Consider the following 22,503-nt stretch of genomic DNA (forward strand, 5'->3'; position numbering starts at 1 on the left):
CTACCTTGACAAAACTGAGCCATTTCCTTCAAGTCAAAGCAACCAGGTATGACCATGAGCTACCTGATGAAAACATCAAAGTTGGCCCTGCTTTCAGCAAGTGGGTAGGATCAGATAATCTCCAAAGGTCCGTTCCAACATAAATTATTCTATTGTAAGATTCTGTTATTGGTATATTCCTAAGGAAAATAGCAGCTTACTAATGGAATCAGATTATTGTATTATCTTTTTTTTTTAAGCTCATTGAAAGTGATTTTTGATTTGATTATGCTCAGGAACTCTCTGGTATCCACAGTGAATATTGTCCACTTGTTGTAGTTCAGCCCCGATCGGGACCAGACTACGCAGTCTCTCTCTCACTCCCCCCACCCTCCGAGAGAACAGGGAGAAATAATATAAGAAAAACGGCTCGAGGTTTGAGATAAGGACAGGGAGAAAATCCTTAAAGTTACCGTTACGGGCAAAACAGACTCGACTTGGGGAAAACTATTCATTTATTTCTAAAAACAGCAGGATAATGAGACAGAGAACAAGATAATCTCCCTCCACCCCTCCCTCTTCCCGAGCTTAACATTATCTCTACTACCGTCCCCCCACCCCGAGCAGCACAGCGGGGAAGAGGGAATGGGAGTTGCGGTCAGTTCATCACACGTTGTTTCACGCTGCTGCTTCATCGTCAGGGGAAGAACTCCTCACATTCCTCTGCTCTGTTGTGGGGTCCCACCCATACACCACAGTCCTTTCTGAAACTGCTCTGGTGTGGGTCATCTCTTCCACGGAGTACAGTCTCTCCAGAACAGCTGTCCCAGCAGGCCCTCCATGGGCCACAGCCGCCTTCAGGCATCCACCTCCCCCGCTGTGGGGTCCTTCACAGGCTCCAAGTGGATCTCTGCTCCTCTGTGGACCTCCGTGGGCTGCAGGGGGACAACCTGCTTCACCATGGTCGTCATCACAGGCTGCAGGGGAATCTTGGCCAGGAGCTGCATTACTCCTCCCCCTCCTTCTTCACTGACCTTGGCATCTGCAGCCATTCCTCTCACAAGAAAAGTTCTTCACAACAGGCTGGCAGACACCTCTCAGAATCTCTTCACATCATCCAGCTCATCTCCTCTCCACTTCTTGCAGCCAGACCAGGCTGAGTCGGGCCCAGTCAGCCGCCTGGCGAGAGGCCTGAGGGTGTGGCCTGCAAGGCCCACAAGGCCTGTGCCTCCCCCTCTGTGCCTCTGCCCCTGCTCAGCTGCTTCACATCTCCTCTTCTCTTTTTTTTTTTTTTTTTTCTGTTTTCCCCTTCTTAAGTACATCATCGCAGAGGCATTATCACGGAACATTCTGCTACCAATCAGCTCGACCTTGGCCAGCAGCAGGTCTGCCCTAGGCCCGGCCGAGTCCACTGAACAAAGGGGAGCAACTTCTAGCAGTTTCCTACAGAAGCTGCCACCTTAGGCCCCCCCCCACTAAACAAAACCACAACATCACTGCAAATAATTGAAGACTTGTTTTGAATTAGTTGAAGGGCAGTGGTATGTAATTTTGTCACCTGTTTTGTCATACAAGTCCCGGAGAATATCAGCAGCCCGTTGTACCAGTGGCTTCATTACCCATTCCCTACTTGGATGTTGTCTATAACTAGAGGGCAGACTTAACATCTGATTCTGGTGCCTGAATGTATATAAAAATGTATTCCTGTGTGATTGCAGTTAGTTATGAGTTACCAGATCTCTATACTTGCTGTTCCAGACAGATTTTTCCACCTGACCTATTATTTGGAAAAATGGTTCATGAATGTAAAGATATCATTAATTCAATAACTACTAATGCTATTATTCAGAATTCACTGTTGGACATGAATGGCACAATGGTTAAATAACAGAAATTGTGCTGTGTGTGCTTAAATTCACTTTAACTGAGATTGAAGTTCCATTAGGTGATAAAGATCATCATGAAAATTTGGAAATCCCATTAAAGGTTCATTACTACAGGAAACAACATTCTGTTATATGGGACAAAGTTTGTTATTTCAGCAATGATCTTTCACTTGGATTGTTCTCTTCCAAGCTATCTCAAATCTTGTAGAAGAATTTAGTCAGTACTTTCTAGTTAATGACAACCTCAGTGTTTTTTGTAGTACTCTGCAGAAATGTGTGATCTACTCAGTAGATGATGTGCTGTGATGAGTTCAAACGTATTTTGTTCTGACAGAATTAGGTTTTAATCTTCCAACATTTCTGCCTAACTACAACAATCTGGAAATGTTGGCCTAATTAGATTTTTGGGGTTGGTTTCTTAATTCAGCAGCTGAAAATTTTGCTACACAAGTAAAAAAAAAAAGATTCACTGATTATTTGGAATAATTTTAAGTTTGGGATTTTTTTTTTAATACTTAAAATATGTGTGGCAGATCTTGTATTATGTATGATGTGGGAAAATAAAGATGTGGACCATAGGAATTAACTGAATTGCATTCGTTTTCACAATTTATCAATGAATTTTTAATATAATTAAAGGCAGAATATATTTAAAGTCTAGGAAGTAAGCAAAAGAACAACCTGTAAAGATGACTGGTGGGACAGTTTTTACTGCTTCATAAGTGAAAGATTGTGGTAAGTTGCTTTTTTGCCCACAAGTATACTTAATTTAGGCACTTCCTATTAGAGATCATTCTGTGCCTATGTCCTAAGTAGTCACATAGCCTGTCAGGAGAGCAGAAAGAGTGCTGTTGAAAACCATGCAATTCCTTCTCATTGACAAATGGTTTGAGTTATGTGTTAAAAATCCAAGGGGTTGCTAGGCTTTGTACATTTATTTGTATCATTTTGACTCCTCTCTTTCCCATCTGTATAGTTGTCAACAACAATAGTCATATGTGGTCTATGTATATCATATGAACCATGTCAGAATAAACAACTTCAAGACATAAGACTTGGATGTTTTTCTTCAAAATAGGCACAAAAAGCCATCCAAAGAAAAAACACCCAAGAATAGTTAAACAATAAAACTCATGCTTATGAATTATCCTACATGCCTTCTTTGCTCATATTGAGGAGTTCTCTGATAGGCTTTTTTTGTAATCAAAGATTCCTGATATTTGTCGTGCCTAAAATGAAGGGACCCCCAAGACATTTTGTAAATGAACCAGAATATGAAGCATAAAAATGAGTCACTGTGGCCAAAAGAGTGCCCAAAAATGAGTCACTGTGACCAAAAGAGAGTGCCTAATTTATTAGACTGTGATGTCCTAAGCCTTGTTTTTGGTGGGGAGGGAGGGGAATTGTTTGTATTATCTTGCATGTGAGGATGAAGAGAGTCTTATTTAAACGTTCATTGATGTAGACTGATGTTCCTCTAAAGATTTCTCAGGATCTCTCTTCCTTCTTCAGGTTTATTAAAAGATCTAGGCACTGCACTTCTTTGTATCTTTTACATGAATGCTAATGGATATGTCTCTAGGGAAAGCGCATACCAAAAAAACGGAATACAAGATAGACTCCCAGGGAATTCACAAAACTATTACAGATTAGCCTGCAGATAATTCCTTTCCTTGATTTATTCCAAATGCATTCTTTTCAACTCAGTACAAAGGTTTGGAACTGGTATCTGCATCTTCATGTAAGATTTGCTGCAGTCATTTTTCATCAGATGTCAAATAAAAGACTACAGTGATTTAGGTGATCTTTGAGACAGTGTTGTTTTTCAGTGGGCACAGGCGAAGGGAAAAGAAGGCAAACAGATTTTCTGTTTGAAGAGGACAGGAACCAGGATCTAGTTTGGATGCGTTTTCTGTATGTCTATATAGGTTTACAGGTTTGGGTTTTTTTCAATTGTATGTGAAATCTAGGAGGATACATTTACTCAGTGCTCAAGTTGTTCACCATTGTTTCTGTAACAAACTTGTTTCGGAGATGTAGTCTTCATCACTTGGAGTGTACAAGATATTGAAAATTAGGAAACAATCTCTCAAAAAAGGAAAGATTTTTCACTTTGAGCTTCATTGATGGCTTTAGGAACAGATATGTATTAATACTGTATTATCTATGGAGTCTGAACAAAACAGGGAAACTAGAGAACTTTTTCCCAGCAGTACAGCTTCTGAAAAGCAGATAGCAAATAATTTGTTTTCCTACACAATCAGATACCTTTTTTTTTTTTTTTTTTTTTTAATGAAAGAAATGTTTGATTGGTGGAGGTTAACACAGAAGGTGTTTGCTGCAATTCCAAGAAGCCCCTTTGAAGAGTAACTTTATTTGCAGTGTGTCTATAATTCTCAGGATGGACTAAGTCCGTTTTGTAAATTAAAAACTAACAGTTACAGGATCTGACCATTATTCTCTGGAAATTAAAAGCAGGACCAAGCACCAGTGCAAAACTCACTAGCACCAGTACAAATAGAGTTGGATCAAATCTACCAGTGGTGAGATGTAAGCACCAAATACCTAAGAGATTCCCAGAGAGCCATTCAGGCTGGCTGCTTTTCAGTACAGCTTACCTTCACAGACACCTAAACTGTTTTAGTGTTTTCTGGGTTTCCTTAACAGTTGCCTTTGTATTTAACTGTAGATGGCTGTAACATTCAGAAGGGGCTGTTCTAAGGCAAAGGCAGCCTGTTTTCCTAAAAGCCTCAGTTGTATTTGGCCTTAAGCAAATTGGCAGCACCGGAAATCTGCTGAAGCTTTTTGAGAAAACATAACGGATGTCTTAAGGACTGTAACTCCATCATTACTGAGGGTTCCTACCTTTGCATCATCTTACTATTAGAGTTCTTGTCCAAGAAGTAGAAAGTCTGGGTTTAATTATAAAGGTTTAATTACATTTGGGGAGTTGTGTTGGGTGGACCGAGCACCTGTGCTTAAGTTAGTCAGACTTTACATGAGGCAGTACCTAATAGAGGCACCTGCAGAAGCTGGGCTGTATCATGTATGTTTTGATGCTAGGCATTAATCCTGATGCAGCTACACTCTGGACTGAAACCAGTGAATACAAGGCACCATCCATCTTTAGGTTTCTTTAAGCAATGTGGAGGCTTTACTCCCTTCTGTCAGCCAGAAGTGAACCACTTTATTCCTGAGAAGCAAGATGAAGGTTTGAACCATTGTTTAAGTAGGAAACATCACAATTGGGTCATGCCCTTATGTATTCAAGTATCTACAGAGAAAAGGCCACTACCCAACATTTTGTTATTCTTTGTTACGTATTACAACGTACACCTGTTGTAGTGGATTTTTCTGCCTTTTTGTGCAAAATCTTGTAATAAATTGGTGCCAAATTTCAGTTGTAAAATGTTTAATTATTCTGTAGTAATTGTTATATTATATTATATATAATTTTTTTCTCTTTTCCTGTAGGTCTTCATTACTTCAAAAACATTGTATTAGTAGGCTCTCTGCAGGATCGTTATGTTCCTTATCACTCCGCTCGCATTGAGATGTGTAAAACAGCTTTAAAGGATAAGCAATCAGGTAATAAATATCCTGCAAAATAAACAGACCACTCAGGTTAAACCTCATAGATCTCAGATTCATCCCATTTAATTTTAGGTGCTTAACTGGTGCTTAATGTACAAATACTAAAATGCATAGCTTAAAATTGTTTTCCCAAGATTTCAGAGGAAATTAAACTTCCTGTATATTCTACCTTAACAGAACAACAGCTAACACATCTCATTACCTCCCTTATTCTGAAATGTATTCATTTTGAGTTCAAGGTCAAAGAACTGTATTTGTTTCTGGTGATTCACACAGTACAACTTTTCTTTTTCTCTACAGGACCAATTTATGCTGAAATGATCCAGAACCTGCTTCTGCCAGTTCTTCAAAATAAGGAATGTAATTTGGTTCGTTATAATGTAATTAATGCATTACCCAATACAGCAGATTCTCTAATAGGGAGAGCTGCACACATTGCTGTTCTTGACTCAGAAATATTTTTAGAAAAATTCTTTCTTGTTGCTGCCCTAAAATATTTCCAGTAGAGAAAAGCATTGTAAGAGACTTGGTTATTACCTCATTAACAGATGAATCAAATAATGTGTGGTATTGAAGTATAGCTGCAGCTGTATTTTAAGAGATATTTATACTTTTTATATGGAAGATAATTTATATCATCCACACTTAGGGCTTTTTAACATCAACTTTACTTTCTAGGTAATGTGGCTGTGCAATATTTTTTTATTTTGTTCTTTTTACTTTTCTATTACTTTTTCTTAATTTTGGGTACCTAATTATTTAGAGATTAAAGCACAGTGTGTACTTTTGGTTGGTTTATTATTGGTTCTTAGACTACACAAGTCAATGTTACTTGGCTGCATTTTACAAGAGGCTCTATATGCCAAAATAAATTGGATTTTAAAATTTTAATAAGGTCTTACACATTCAGTTGTATTTTAGCACTGTCAGAGGTTTAACTGGAAACACAATGAGCTGCTAAAATACTGGATATTTGAAAATTACTATATCTATAGGTCTCACAAAGGCCATTACCAAGTTGTCCGTTCAGATATCACTACAGCTTAACAGTTTTCTACAAAATCATTATCATCGTTAAATATGTTATGCCTGTGGGAATACATTTTCTACTGATCTCAAAAACATGTTAGTTTACATACTCAATTTTATTACTGGAACTTTAGTTTTCAGAAGCAAATGGCAACTAAGGATTTTTGAATGTTTAATGATAGCTGCCTTCAAATAATTGGGATTTTCCAAACTGTTAAAATTGCTCCTTACTCTGTCAGTTCTTGAGATGAACATGGACAGTTTTACATGGACTTCCTTGTATGTACGTAAAATAAGTAAATGTTATAAATTTCTGCAATACTTTTATGAATTTAAGCAATTTTTAAATATTGTTAAAATGTTTTATTGACTACAAAGTATTGTAAATATTAATCAGTACATCTTCAAATGGGATAATATTGTAAACTTTACCTGTTTAGTGATACAGATAAAATGTTTTTGATATACAGGAATGTTAAAGGTCTATTGACTTTCTACTGGTGCTGAATAGCATTAAGTTTGGTTTCTCCTTCCTTCCCTTTTCTCTGTTTCAAACAATAATTCACTAAAGGTGAGGGGGGAAGAGTTACATGTGCATTCACTAATTGTAATGAACATTTTTTGAAGAATATAAATTTATTGTATAATGCATGTTTATTTTTAGAATTGTGTTATTGCATCTGGTGTTAATAAAATGAACAAATGACTCTAATGGAAGCAATTAAAGAAACTGAAATGTTCTGCTAATTACCAAAATTTGGGGGGGCTTTTTTTGTATATAATAAATAATTTTGTATTATTTGAAATGAATATAGCAATAATAGTTTATAATGAAGTGATTTTGCATTTGGTTTGTTAATACATTCTTTATAATTTTTTTTTCTCTTTAGTTTACAAATTTCAGATGACCACCTACAGTTTGGCAATGTACAGGCTTGAAAGTGTGTTTTATTAGAGTTGTGTTAGCCAAGTCCTTACAACACAAATACATCTTAAATATGTTCCCACTCTAACAATGCCTACTTTTATTAGTAATTTTTTTACATTATGATGGTGCTAGTATGTTTTAAATATTTAAATTAAGTTCTGACATCTCAACTGTCTTTTGTTTAACAGTGCTCTAGTAGTTGGCTAGTGGCTAAATTTTAAATATCAGTTTAGGGAGCTAGATCTAAACAATTTTCCTTGATTCACAATGATCAAGTTAAACTACTCTTAGTACATAAATATTTAGATGTTTCTGTCACTACTGAATAATGTCTGTCTTGCTGCATCTCTGGAAATCCAGAAGTGTGAAGCATGCTTTTGTGATTTTCAAAGCAGGAATATCCTGGCAGAAATAGCCACTTTTTTTTTTAATAGTAGATCTCATCCATGTAAGGAGGCTTTAATTTGGTTTGTTCTTTGAGGAAAATGGATGGTGCAGGAAATCATGTGATATTTACAAGTTTATCAAGGAACAGGGCAAATTAAGAGAACATTAATTTATTTTTCTCTCATCTAATTTGTATTGCTCAGTGCAGTACGTATGTGGCCTTCTCGGTACTGTAGCTTTTGTGTCGTAAAACAGTAGTGGGTGGCGTGATGACCCCAGTGTGTCCTTGAAGGATATGCAGGTGCGCTTCCAGACTGTATGGTACACTTGCAGCTGCTACCTGAAAACATGCAACCCTGGATGTTTAGGACAACTGTGCATGTGTTGCATGGCATACTCCCCCTAGTCTCACATATTTCTGACTTCCGTTTACCAGATAGAAATATACACTCTATAATTGAACGTCATCTGATGCGGTAGCAGGTATGAAGTGCTCTGTCTCACCTTCCTTCCATTTGAATCAGGGCTTCATCTTCCTGTAGTGATAGTAACCTCTCCTTCATGCAGGTATCCTACAGCTGCTCTAAAGAGGATTATGTTGCTTGCAGAATGAGAGGTAAAAATTAAGGTCTTTACATTCCTTTAGAAAGCTGCCAGTCTCTTATTCCCTGAAGGCAATAGGCTGCTACTGCTATTTTACAGAGCTCTCAGCGATATTACTAGGAGGTCACTGCATAAAATGAGTGAGTGTCTGAACTTGGGTTTGCACGTAGTGTATATAAATTAATTCCTTGGTTTGTGTTTGAATCTTCCATCAAAATTAAACTTTCTGATCCTGTAGGTACAGAAACTGCTAGTAATTTGGAAAAAGAGCTCATGTTCTACTATGGAAGTCACCAGGCTTTGCAGCAGAGGCAAGGGATTCCTCATTGATGGAAAACTTACCTTACAGCTGCAAAACACCCATCATTCCAAGCTAATCTTGGACAGCCCTGACCAGGGGTGTTGTTCGGATAAACAAGCTGCTTGATGTTTAGGCAGAATCAGTACGTTTGCTGCCCGATGCCTCCTTGCCTCCATAGCCAGCTTACATTCAGCTCATCCAAATGGACCTGCTGCAGCATTTGTGCTAGCTGCAGGTATTTTACTCCCTACTTTTTCAAACAGCAAAGCAAAATACAGTATTGTTTGAGTCCTCAACACAAGGCAAGCTGCATTGTAAGAGATAAATGATCAGTAAACAGAGGTAGGGAAGCAAAAAAAGCATTGCATTTAGTCACGTGCTATATTTGTATTTACCAATGTTCAGATTTATTACCTCCTCAGGCACAAGATCTAGAAATACATAATTCAGGAGTTAAAAGTGAATTTTGCAATACAATACAATAAATGAAGACTAGGGGAAAAAAAAGTTTTGAAGACCTCAGCCTGCTTTTAGGTGGAAGAATAGTTCCTACTTAATCTTATATTGTTCCCCATCCTTACCATCTCAGATTGCACATAAGCATGATTTTTCATGGATTTTTGTTAAGCCGTTTAGGAACGGAGAGCTTGTAATTACTTAGTTATCTGCAGACAGCTTGGTATGAGCATTTTTAAGGTAAGGATTTCATTTTAGTTTTTACTGTATGGAGCACATACCCGGTAAGTTTCCCGCTGCCCGGGTCGCTGGGAGGAGCCGCTGTTTGCGCATGCGCGGGGCGCCTGCGCCGCAGTCGCCTTAGGTCTCCTGGCCGGATGCGGGAATGGCGCTGCGGCTGCTGCGCGGCGCTCCGGCGGCTGCGAGTAAGAGGCGGGCAAAGGGAGGGAGGGAGGGGCTTGGCTTTGCAGCTGAGGGGCTTTTGAGTCTCTCCTCCCCTTCCTCACGTAGAGGAGTTACGGGGGAGGCAGAGAAGGGTGGTTGTCGGTCGGGACTGTTTGCGCCGGGGTTGCGGAAGGGTGGCTAAGATGGCGGCGGTGAGGGGGACCCTGCGCGACCCGCGGTGTGACCCCCGCCTCTTCACCCACGGCATCGGTTGGAAGCCCCCCCGGCTTCCCCCCGCCCTTCCCCGCCTTTCTCTACAGGTTTCCTGGCTTTTTTTTCCCTCTTGACTTTAATATTCTCCCCTGTATTGCAAACGTAGTGCTATCAGGCTTCACTATCAATTCTGGAGGTTTTCTTTACTTGTCATTGTAGTGAACTTTTAAACGGTAGTAAGGTATTAAGCTGTGGTTTAATATTTGTAGAAGACCTGGATGGAACTTAGTGTGGCCTTGGACGTTACTGGTCTATGCCCTGTATGTGAGGAAATTCAGATGTTTTGTTCATGGAGAAACCTAGATGGGAGAACAAATAAAGTAGCCTGCAGAACAGCGTCTGTGCCGCATGAGCGCTCAGCTTAGGTTGTTCTGAAGGGCTGCAGGTCAGGCCACTTCTTTCTCTATCAAAACGTGAGATTTCTGTGATGCTGTTTATACAGTATTTCTGAAACAGACCAATACAGTATGTGTTAATAGAAGAGCTGGAAAAGAAACGTTGTTAGATGTTTGTGGGCCCTCCTAAGCTCTATTTGGCCATTAGGTTCACGGCAAGACTTGGTTGTTGCTCCCATCCCCTGAGCATCCTAAGGAGTGCCCAGCTCCCACTGCGTGAATGACTTTGTTACAATAAGTCACGATCTGTGGGCCACTCCAAAATACTGCATATTGCAGATGCTGGCTGTGCAGCAACTTTAAAGACTTGGGATTTTCAACTTATTTTTAAATTCAACTATATAATTAATAAATTGGATGGCTTTGTGACTCCCCATGAAGGATAAGGGAGTCAAAGATCAGTTTGTAGAATGTAGTTTACTGATAAAGTTGATCATTGATCTCATCTTTTTCAGAGGTACTTAATGTTGGCCAGGTTGGACAGGGCCCTGAGCAGCCTGATCTAGTTGGACATGTTCCCGCTTCTTGGGCGGGGGGTTGGACTAAATGACCTTTAAAGGTCCCTTCCAACCAAAACTATTCTGTGATTCTATAGTGTTGAACTTCTGTCACCTCTATGTCAAGAAAAATGTATTTTGGTCAACAGTATCAATAGGAAAATGCATTTTGTCTCTCCTCTGCTGACTGGCATAATCAATTTCATATCAGTACCTTGATCTGACATTTATTTGAACTTGGACTAGAATATCAGCTTTAACTTAATTTTCTAGCTAGCTTCACTTAAGGCTTGCTGACGCATGACAAGATGCTTGTCAGGAGTAGAAGGATCCAATGTATGCAAGAAGGATTAGATTCTTCACTCTTGATAGTCTGTTATGTCATGCTTAAAGCAGAAAAAAAAAAATTATACCTTTGGGGCACTGGCAGCAGTTGACAGGCATAATATAGTTCATGTGACTGTAGGGTTTAATGTTAAGGTTGTGGTATTTTAAGATGAATGAATATGCTGATTCTGGGAATACAAGTGGATTGCTAGTTGATCCCTTCAGCAAGGTAGAATAATAGTTCTTTCGAGTGCTTTGCACCAAGACTGGTATGGGGAGGATTTCTGTTTGAATATTCCTTAAGAAAAGTCAGAGCTACTTTAGACACGTGCCCATAGCTAAAATATTTTTAGAGGGTAGTTTATGTTTACTGAGGACACTTTGCTTTTAACCAAATCCAGAAATATTAGTCATTTTGAGAGATCTTCCTAAGTAATTTTTGGCTTTTTTATGACTCTTGAATTATTTTTGACTTAGATATCTGTGCACCTCTGTTTTTATACTACTGGAAAAACACTTTAGGTATGGGTATTAATAGGCTTTCTCCTACATTTATATCAGTAGGACTTTAAAGGAAAAAAGGTTGTGCTTTTAATTAAAGCATTTACATACGGTTATATAATTGAACTCCAAGTGCTCCAAGTTTGTCCTGCTTTTGACTAACAGCTGAATTATTTTACCATCATAAGGAAAGCCCAGCTATTCTCTACTAACATTCTGGAAAACCTGTTACTAAGGGAACAACATTTTATTTTTTAAAACTTTCCTTTGGGAAAGCAGAAGCTTTTTCTGACTCAAAAGCTGCTGGAAATGAGCCAAGACCTGGAAATCAGCAGGCTTCTTGGGGGAGGTAAGGACTTCTCTGGGAAAACAGAATGTACTGCTCTTTGCTAGCATAATTACCGTTTAGAGTCTAAAATACAAGATAACAGTGAAGATAAGTTCAAGCAGTTTAAAATACACTGTTTATGTGAACTGAGTTACACAACTAACACAGTTTTGCCTGCATATGTTTCTGTGGCCAAAAATAATTATCTGTGCTGATTTCTTAGGTGTTCGTGAGTTGACTGCTAAGCTAATATTTGGAGTTTGTTTTCCTGTTCTCTGTTCCCTAGGAAATGAGGGTTTTTCAGAGGTGTTCTGAGCAGTCATACAGCTACTCTGTATTAAACTCTCACATTTATGCTACATGTATCCATTTGTTTGATAGAGTCATCACTGCTTTGCAGCTCTCTGAGGACCACCACCTCAAAGACAGGAGGAAGATCTGAACCTGCTAAGCAGTCACTTAAGAAACCAAAGTTACCAGTAGGTCGATTTGATGAACCAGAGGAGTCCAGTACAGAGAGGGAACCCTTGGAAAGTAAGTCATGTTTTACAAATTTGAAAGCTGTGTTTTAAAGGTAAGACCCTGAGATGTTGTGCTGATGTCAGTTTAAGAGGAGTCAGCATTCAGCACTCTTCGCAATCGCTTTCTAAGTTGAATGGCTCTGAAAAATAGAGAGGCAGGGCAGTAGGCACAAGTTGCAGCAAATTATGTATGAGGAAAAAAAGTCTTCAAAACACAAGTGGTCAAATGTAACAGGTCACCCAAAGAATCTGTGAACCCTCTTCTGTTGGAGATACTCAGATTTGCCCTGATGTCCTGACCTAACATCAGCCTTGCTTTGAGCAGGGTTGGGGCCACGTGTCTGCCAAAGGTGCCTTCTGCCATAAACCTTTCCATGATTCTGGGAAACGTAGCTGGTATTGGTCTGTGATAGTACAGCTACAAATGGTGGTAGTAAACTCATGAGGGCACCAGCTACTTTTTACTATCCAAAAAGCCTGGTTTATTTCTTAGTCCACAAAAGATTTCTGATTCATGCTGTATTTCAAGGTCAGTCTTTCTCTTAGTCTTGCACGTAGGGTTTTGAAAAGCAACAACAGATACTGAGTTTACTGAGCCGCTCAGTGGGGTCCAGGGAGACCTCTGGAGCTGCTGTTTGTGTTGTGTTCCAGTGACCTTAGTGAGGCCGCATTTAGAGAACCTGAAAAGACTGAGGCACGGTTACATTGGTAGTGAAGTCACTGGAAACATACACTATTTTTTATGAGACAGGAGAAAGTCAGAATCTTTTTTTCCTTCTTTTTAATTAGCTGTCTTCCTTAACTAAAAGTGATAGTCATGCATTATCTTATTCACCATAGTGCGATGTTTAGCTACTGTTTACCAGTAGTGATAACCCATGTTTATCTATTTTGAGGTCTCTAGGACAAGCTTTTTTAACGTATCAGTAGACTACTATGAATATCCAGATGACAAAATGACTGAAAAATTATAGCATCATCACCGAAATGGCTGCAAGTAATTTCAGATTGTGACTCACTTAAGAACTGACTCAGAGTTGGAGTTACTGTGTAAGGAGCTATTTAATTCTTGTCCTTTTATCCCCAAGAAAATAAATGCCATCAATGTTTCATTTAAAACAAATGCATAATTACTGTCTTTTGCTTTTTGCTCAGGTGTTCTATGTTTAGGGCAAGACTCAAGGTTTCTTTTGGCTTTAAATTTAGTTGTACCTGTCTATTTTTTTCCGTATAATACCAGCAATAGTTGTTAGAATGCTGACTGCCCATTTTGTCCTCAATGGTTATTAGGAAAAAACATAAGAGTTTAAGCTAGCTGTTTGAATTCCCACTGCTGTGTAGCTATCACAGAGAAATCTTTTGAGTATCTGCATCCACTGTCAGCACATCAGTTCTGCTTGGATATTGGGATAGTATCTACCAAATAACACTGGACGCATTCGCGCTCCTTATACTGCCAGAGGTGCTCAAATACTGACATTTCCTATCCTGATCTGTAGGAATTTTTAAACAAGGCATCTCAGTATGTCATTCTGTATAGCCTGTAGCTACATGAGTCTCCATCACTATCCTCCTTTTTCTCTGCTCTCCAGGATTTCTGTTGTTGTCTTTTCTCATTTTCAACCCTACTCCTCGTTACATGTGTTGCTCACTAGGGCTGAGTTAGGGATATGACTGAGGGAGCCCCAAGTTATGCATATGTATGGGAGGCTCCGGAGAATCAGCGTGGCAAGGGGATGCAGGGGGTACAGTGAGCTTCAGGGAGCCCTGCAATCTTGTGCAGGATGAGAAAACACCTAGCCTAGGATGGTGCTGTGCCGAAAAGTACTTCATGGCTTGGCGGTGCCTAGTGGCACGGCTGTTGTGCAGCGTGGGTGGCCTGAGTTACTACGTCTAAGAGAGGGCCCTGAGTCAGGGAGCACTGAATGACATAAGGGTGTTGACTGTGAGGTGCAGATAGCTCTGTGGTGTTTGAGCAGGTGGCATAAGCTAGTAGGGTGCTGGGATAGAAGCAGCACTGCTAATGTGTAAGCATAGCACATCACTTACCAGGGAGATTTGAGTCCCATTCATACTCCATTTCAAAGAGACTCCCTCTGCTGAAAAGGCATCCCAGTGACTTGGCAAGCTTAGGGTAAGTTTTAGAAGGTAAAAAGTCTAATTTAGCTATTTAGGATTTTGTAGTACCTCCTGTGACTAGTGTCTAGTCAGGTGTTGATAAACAGCAACATGCTGTTTCTTGAAAAACATACCAGCATCCATGAAAACATACTGTTTTAAATACAAGAATAATTATAAAATCATGGCTAAAATTCTAAAATGAAAGCTAAAATTAAACCCTGAGTGCTTAGAGACCTAAACAAACACAGAAAGTGACCTGTTGTACATATAGTGAACATATGTACAGCATAGCCGAGTGACGCAGGTTCTCGCTATGAGTTCACAAGAAACTGGTGTTTTAGTGCCTTTGGATATTGAGTTGTTTTTTCATTTACATAACTGAATATGACACTATATTCCTGACTGTAGTCACAAAACTCTCTGAAACTGTTGTATGACTCTGGGAAATGTTTAACTCGAGGTTGCTTTTAAAAACAAAAGACAATTGATTTTGTATTTGAAAATGAAACTACGAGGCAGACATCATAGATGGTGACATCTTTATATTTGTCAACATTATGGCCATTTTAATCAGCTTTCCCTGTCATTTTAGAATTCCCTGATGGAATCAATCCTGCTACAAAAGAGAGGGGTGGACCTAAAGGCCCCGAACCTACGCGTTTTGGAGATTGGGAGAGAAAAGGACGTTGTATAGATTTTTAATGTATAAATATATCTGCATTGCTAGTAAAATATTTCTGTTTGTTGAAAAATATAATGATGTACAGAAAAATCTCAGCTGTTATGAAGCCTCTTGTTTCTGTCATGCTTGTGATGAATTTTCTGAGAGATATTATGTAAATAAACATGATACTGCAACTCAATTTTTGGAGCTGTTATTTGCTCAAGGTACACCTGATTTTAAATGCTATTTACTGTGCAAGTCTAAATGCAGGTACAGTGATGAGAAATTGGTAGTCAGAATCTTACTGAGATGTATAAGGTCTTGGATTTCTTGATGTATTTAAGCATTTATGTAGTGTCTTAAAAGTGCTGAAAGAGCTTTGCAGTTCATGAACCTAGATGCAGTTCACTGAACATACGGCCACCTCCGAGGAGATCGGTACTTAGCTGATGTTCGCATTTAGCACAATGAGTCGTTTGTAAAAGCCCCCTTCATCAAGAGCCGTCCCCTCTGTCCCGGCTAGAATGGGTTGGGGTTTCTTTCCTCTTTGTGCAGAGGAGGCTCATCTCAGACTGACGGGCTGTAAATGGAATAATGAAAATGGAGGCTTCGTTCTGAGGGTCAGCTCATGATTGCAAGCAGTGTAGGGGTGCTCTGTGCACAGTTTTAGGATACTGTTCTTTATAACCTTGTTCATTACATGCTATGCATTTCTTGATAAATGGAGATTGAAAACTGACTGACCGCTGCTTGGGGAAAAATAACGTTACTTTCTGATACCTTATGGTCAAAGGGGACTAATTACATTAGATGATCTAATATTGCAGGTCTTCAAGTTATCTGGCGTTGCACTAAATATGTTTCACTAAGACTGAGCTCAGTTCTTCAACAGTTTGCCTAGTTGTAAATACTGTAGTAGAGTGCAAATCTGCCACTTGTGTGGGTACTTAATAATAAGCTGTCATTATTAAAATGTGTGAACATATGCTCTATTTATTTCTGTGCAAGTTTTTTTTTGGTGGCCTAAACAAATGGATCTTCTCTAGTCCTCAGCTGTAAATGTATGATTCTATAAATGTTTTGTTCATCCCTTTGAGTTTCCTTCCTAGTGTTTTGCTGATTTTTCAGCCTCTTCTCTTTTACACCACACACTCCAGGTTACCTATTCACAATTCCTATTAGCTGTTTTTGTCACAGCACCACAATGGGTGTTAAAACTGGGTAAAAGTTTCTTGCGGAGCTCAGGACAGTCTCCCATTTTATGGTCTATGTTTCTTTTTCCTGTATTGATATTTTTGCCTTTTGCTATGTCCAAGCAAGTTGTACCTGAATGAAGGTCAGCTGTACTTTATTATTTCTGTTGATTTGCATTACTCTGAGTGTGTAAGAATGCATGACTTTGCCCAGCTTTGCCTTTTGCACTGTTTTATTAGAGCATTGCAGTGTGTTAGTGCTACCACAAATCTGTACAACCTCCCTAAAACTCACCTGACTTGCAGCCAGTGGGGGAGCTCCGCATTGAAATCTCCCAGTTTGTATGCCCAGTGTGTGTGTTATTGACAGTGTCATGCTAGATGTGAGTTAAGATGTTTGACTCACTGACATGATGCCCTGCAAGTATATTAAGGCTGTTCAGTTAGATTTATCAACCAAATACCTTGCTGAAGAGCAAAATGAGGTTTACAAAAGCCTGGTTTTCATAAAAGATGTTAACTAATGATAATTATCTTTTGAACCTTTAATCTTGTATAACTTTAAATTCTGCAGCATGGTTTGGATATTGGAAAATTGGTCTGTATGTATACCTGATTCATTCTAGTTTCCCTTCTATAGTGCGACAGCTATGTTTTCCCCAAATCTATTGACGTTTTCATTTATCTGAAGATATGCTGGGTCAGCTATCTTTAATATATGCTGTTTATTAAAATACTTATTTTTAGTAATGCTTTGCCTCTTCACTTGCTAGTGGGTTGGAAAATACTTCATCACACAATACACCACCTTTTCAAACAGGAAGCAGAAATGTTAATGGCAAACTTCTGCCTTTTCTGCGTCATTAATAGGCTTAACATCTTAGCGAAGAGACAGTAACACTACCACAGTTATTTTATTTTTGAATTCTGAATCTTACTCTCCTTATCCATGGATTGTTGCATGAGATCTTCTTCTTCTTCTCTTACCAGGTTTTACCCTTCCCAGCCCATGCTCCATGAGTGTTTACCTAGTTCCACTTCTTGACATTCCTGATTGTCAATTCTAATTGCCACCTGCAGCGTAAGACTGCAGCTGCAGTCCTCCCTGGCTGCAGAATTGCACCATTTTGGTCAGCAGACAAATAATTGGTCTCGCTTTTCTGTAATTTTCTTTGTTTCAGCTGGTTATCTTCAGTCTCCCCCTGCTTTGTGATTAAGGGTTGACCTGAGTGTCTGCTTCCATGCCTGTGATGACTGCTAGTCATTCCTGCCGGACCTCAGGCGAGTCCTAGGTGCTCCCTGCGTGCATCCATGGAGCACCTGGATTTGGAAGCTGCTTCGAAGAGCGCTGTTCGTATCAGTGAGACAGAGTGCCTCACAAAGGCAGGGATTTTGCTTGCTTTCAAAAAGTAAGGCTCTTGCTAGCCAGTGTTGTAAATAGCTGTCAAGGAGTTGGCGCTCAGGAAGCAGAGGATAGCACTTCAGTCTTGAGGAGCTTCAGGCCCTTTTAGAACCTCCCAGGCCAGTGCCAGTAACCACCAAGTATCTGCTTAATTTGGTTAGGAAATGTGTTAGTAAGAGAGAAGAAACTGAACATTTGGGCAAAATAACATGTCACAGACAAAGAGGGAAGGCGAAGGGGCCCTTCTTTCTGGTCTGGCAATCTGTCATTTACCAAAGAGGAGTCCTGGGCTTCAAGTCCCAAGTAGCATCCTGTGGTGCTGCAACAACCGATACAATGATATCGTAGGGCATAAATGATCATTTCTGGTTTGTTTTCTTGCAGTGTCTGCAGTTAGGAAAGAAGCACTTCAGCACTTTTTGAGTGCTGTCTTCCAGCTCTTCCCAGGTGATTAATACTAGCAATTCATGGGGATATAGCATTAGGGTAAAGGGATGGCTTGTGGCATTAGCCATTAGATTAGCCACAGGTATGTTTTTATCATAAATACTGATGGTATCTATTTTTGTAGCTCTTTTTGTTAGAGTAACTGTAAAGCAGCAGGGGTTGTATCCATTTACTGTTACATTTCTGAGACACAAAGGAGAATTTATCTGGCTGTGTAAGCAGACTTGCACTGGAGGATGCTTGCTCTTCCATTTTGTTTTCTTTACTAAAAGGCTCTATGTTGTGTTTCTGCAGCAGGTTTTCTTTTTTAAATTTGTTTCTGTTAATTTATACAGATACACTTGGTACACTATTAAAATTATGAAGCCTTTATTGTTTGAATGAATTGCTCTGTTATTGTTACACTTTATTACAAAATAGACAAAGTTGCAGTCTACAAGTAAATAAAATGTTTGCTATATATTGCCTTGTTTGGAAAGCTTATGTTTCAGTGCTGATTTTACCAAGTTAAAATGCAAGGTTTATTATATAGTTGAATCAGAGTAAAATTACCCTTTACGGTAGCAGATGTTTGTAAAGGACCACAGAATATTTTAATAAAACTTTACTACTTTTTTAGTTGACTGCAATAAATGATCACAAATTCTAGTGGTCTGTAGCAACAGACATGTTACACATCTGATTATGTGACTTATTTTGGTATTGTTACTTAAAAAGGACCACAACACCTTGTTCTGAAGTGTCAGGAAAATAGCAAAACTCTGTATTCATTTGTAAGAGAAGAGGATTTGGAAGTTCTGTGGTTTTTGTAATTGTTCATCAGTCACTAACATAGCATCAAGCATATCAAAGCATAAGGAAGTGATTTGAGATGTATTTCTGTGTGCTGATGGTGAACAAAAACCATAAAAATTTGTGTTGCTTTCATGTTTTTATAACATGAAATATGAAAATACCTTTGCTTAGCTGGTGGCTGGTGTTTCACATTAGACTAGGTGAGATGTGCAGTCTGCATTCTCATGTTGGTATGCCGGTTCTCCCTCTTACATCTTGGTAACTGGTGGTAGGGGGTAGTCATGTGTAATCTTCCCAAGGACTTTTGTTGCAGAAAGGGTGGTGGAGGAGCAAAAATTTAATCATAATTATCAAATTAGGTTTTGGCAAATCCTGAGAAAAGAGCTCTATTTAAAACAAGTGTTGTGAAGACTGGCACTAATGAAGTCCTGTTTCCTGTCAATGTCTTACACTTCCCATCAATCAAATTTTTTTTACCCATTTTCCCTTGTTGATTGACATTATCTCCACCAGGCAAGAGACAGGACATCTTTCTGCCCATCTTTTCCCTTCTGGCAGCATTATTTGGAGCTCTTTCCCAGTCACTGACTTTCACAGAACTTGGAAGAACTTAATTACCTTGGAAACTCTTCTCTCCTTGACACCTTTTCAGAATAGTTTGAAGTCACTCACTGGCTTCTACAGCCATGGGGCAGCACAGATAGCGGCCTCCCATCCTTTGGAAGCCAAGCTGATTAATAACTTTGCCCATATATATTTTCTTTGGAAATATTCAGCATCTCTCTGCGTTTTTCTTCTGTGAGCAGAGATTTATTTTTTTGCCCTCAAAGAACATCAAAAGCGCCAATTAAAGCTTACAGCAGTAGGACTTTGACATGCATTTTCCAGGCATTAAGTCTCCCAGTCCGCTATAGTCTTGGGCTTGTGAAGAATCACATCTTTTAGTTTTGCCATTTTTAGAATTAGAGTGTTCAAAGAAGCTCTTTAAGGTCCTTACTTAACAAACTAATTTATAACAAAGCTGACATACCTGGCCATCAAAACACAGTTGTAATTTTCAAATGTTAGTCTCTGACAAAATCAGGTGCTCTATGAAGTGAGCTGGTGATCAGGTTAGTTCTAGAAGACAGATATTGAACTATTATTTACACTGGGACTCTTATCCTAATCAGCTGCTTTAAAATTAAGTGACTTATCTAGCCATCTGTGCTTGCTTCATCATTAGGTGCAGTGGAGGGAGATGCTTTTAAAAAGTAGTCTGTCTCACTACGTGGAGATTAATTCTTCATTATATATGGTGATTGGGAGGAAGTTTTAAGTCTGTCCTCTCCATTAACTTTAAAGGCTGCATAAATAGCTGTCCGAAGTGAGATACCATTAGATAGATGAAGTTGAATGTGTCAGCGTTGTGGTGGTGACAGCAGAGAAGCCAGGGTGTCAGTGTATATGAGGTGTGAACTGCTCATTTCCTTCTTAGAGAGAGAATTCAATCAGGCAACAGGACCTGCAGAGCTTTTCCTGCCTGTGCCCTTCCCAAACGCTGCTGGCGGGGAAGGGACGTTCAGGGCCAGCTCTTGGGCCCCTTGTAAAAGGGAGTTTGCTTCCCGTAAAATGAGAGGAAGAAGGCTGAAGCTAAGACTTTAAATTCCTTCTGCCTACCCATCGCCCAAACAAATGCCTAAAACATCACAAAGCCAGGAGGGTAACACTGGATATATTTATACCCGGGTGACAGCAAGTGTCTCCAGCCTAGGAATTTGTGGGGTTTTTTTCCCTAATAAGGAATGGGTGAAGTGCATCAAACTAAAAACTAAGCTATCTTCATCCAATGTGCTGCTGAAAGAGAGGGAGCCAATATCAAGATAAAACTGTCTGACTAGGAAAAAAATTAATTATTTGCTCAGCAAACCCTTAGTCTGTGTGACTTTCTCATGAGAGGTTAAAGAACAAAGGATGGTGTGTTTCCAGTTTCCATTTGAAAGCTGGGGGAAATTTCACTGTCTCCTAGAAGATAGGTGAACAAATGTTGCTGAGGTCAGGGAACATCCAGCTTTTAGACTATTTTTTTTTTCCCCAGGGCTTTCACTTGCAAATTCTACAGTATGTATGTGTGATCTTTAGACAGATTTTTTTTTTCCAGATGTTTTTCTTTAAATAGGACTGGTATAATGACAGGTAACTGGTTTGGCAGGCATATTCCTTCATCCTCCCCATAAATGGTAATGTCATTTTTTTTCTGCCTGGCAATCACAGCTATAGCTCTTTTATTACTGAATTGCATGTTATTTAATCCTGCTTTCAATTTTTGCCATCCTTGAAGCCATTTTTTTGATAGATACCCTTAGTTCCTTTAGAGTAGTAACAGGATACTTCACAAAATTCATTACAAATTGCAGATGTTTCTCACCTACTCCCTCCTTTCTCTGAAGGATATTTTTTGATAATTTATATTTTGTATGTGAAGATCTTGTTGACAGTCAAATAAAAAAAGATAATCCCCATGGACTGGAACTCCTCCAGCCCCGAGTTACATCTGACTCTCACATTCAGGTTCATTACTCTATTAAAATGTAGCTCTTGTAGAAAGTCAGGGATGCAAAAAGGGAGAAAGAGATGCCTCCAACAAGTACCACCGGCCTCCCCGAAAGTATTACACATAAACCCAAACTCATTTCAAGGCCAGCTTTAATTGGGCATTGCTGAAGGTGGCTTAGCTGTTACAGTTATGTTATTAAACATTTTTCAGAGCATGTGGCTGTGGTTCAGTCTGTCCAGTATGTACACGCAGGTATGTTGGGGCAGTCCCGAAACAAGTAACTGAGGTGATTTTTGTATGTTGATGGCTTAGTTTGCACAGAGAAACCCGGTGCTAAGGTAGTACAGATCTGACTGGCAGGTACATTGTTGGCTCTTTGGGTCAATGGGCTTCCCAGAACATAGTGACATCATCAGTGATGCACGTCTGCTGTGCATGGTGTCAGTTCAGATGCTGGACCTGACCTTTCCATTTGAGCACCGATGCAGTTGCTTGGAGTAGTGTGATGTTGATCTCTGAGCCAGGCAGTTACCTATACGTCACCTCCATTTTGAAGATAAGCTGGGATTTATTCCTCCTTAAGAACAGAGATCTCAGAGAGGCATCTGTACCTCCTGCTGTTTCAGGAGATGTGTGGTGTCCTCTCATCCCCTTACTCAGGAAGACCTCTGATGGGAGAGCACCTGGCAGGGAGAGGCTGAATTACACACAGAACAGGTGCAGGAGGGCAGGCAAATGAACATTTGGGCAGCTGATGACCAGATGGTCCTTCTGTTAAACCCATTTGTAGCAAAGTATGGATAATACCAGCCCTATGACAGAGGCCTGCTGTGCTCCGCAAACCCTGCACAAGGAGAAAAAATGGAATACTCTTAAGCAGGATTTGTCCAGCGATTGTGGTGCTTTGCAGGAAGCCAGAAAGCACAACAGTACAGGGATGCAAGGGAAGCAGAAGT

At 39.6% G+C, this 22,503-nt stretch overlaps 2 protein-coding genes across 4 annotated transcripts in view; both read left to right on the forward strand.

The window, feature by feature from the left end:
• FAM135A (family with sequence similarity 135 member A) overlaps positions 1-7,327 on the forward strand; it is a 78,611-nt gene extending 71,284 nt beyond the window's left edge. For both annotated transcript variants that reach the window (XM_086744204.1, XM_086744205.1), the window contains 2 exons: positions 5,340-5,453; positions 5,760-7,327. In XM_086744204.1, coding sequence (XP_086600330.1) covers positions 5,340-5,453; positions 5,760-5,965 — 320 coding nt within the window. In that variant the 3' untranslated portion in view covers positions 5,966-7,327. The remainder of the gene's footprint in view (positions 1-5,339; positions 5,454-5,759) is intronic.
• Positions 7,328-8,341: 1,014 nt separating this feature from the next.
• Positions 8,342-16,166, forward strand: SDHAF4 (succinate dehydrogenase complex assembly factor 4). 2 transcript variants are annotated; one of them, XM_086744572.1, is made up of 3 exons: positions 8,342-8,419; positions 12,250-12,402; positions 15,103-16,166. In XM_086744572.1, exons 1-3 carry the CDS (start codon positions 8,365-8,367, stop codon positions 15,210-15,212), a joined length of 318 nt encoding a protein of 105 aa, XP_086600698.1. In that variant the 5' UTR covers positions 8,342-8,364; the 3' UTR covers positions 15,213-16,166. The 2 variants fall into 2 exon arrangements, with proteins under 2 accessions (XP_086600698.1, XP_010116881.2); XM_010118579.2 differs by lacking the exon at positions 8,342-8,419 and adding an exon at positions 9,518-9,588.
• The last annotated feature ends 6,337 nt before the right edge of the window (positions 16,167-22,503 follow it).

This window comes from Chlamydotis macqueenii, chromosome 3 (genome assembly GCF_036417535.1).
Source record: "Chlamydotis macqueenii isolate bChlMac1 chromosome 3, bChlMac1.mat, whole genome shotgun sequence".
Lineage (NCBI taxonomy): Eukaryota > Metazoa > Chordata > Aves > Otidiformes > Otididae > Chlamydotis > Chlamydotis macqueenii.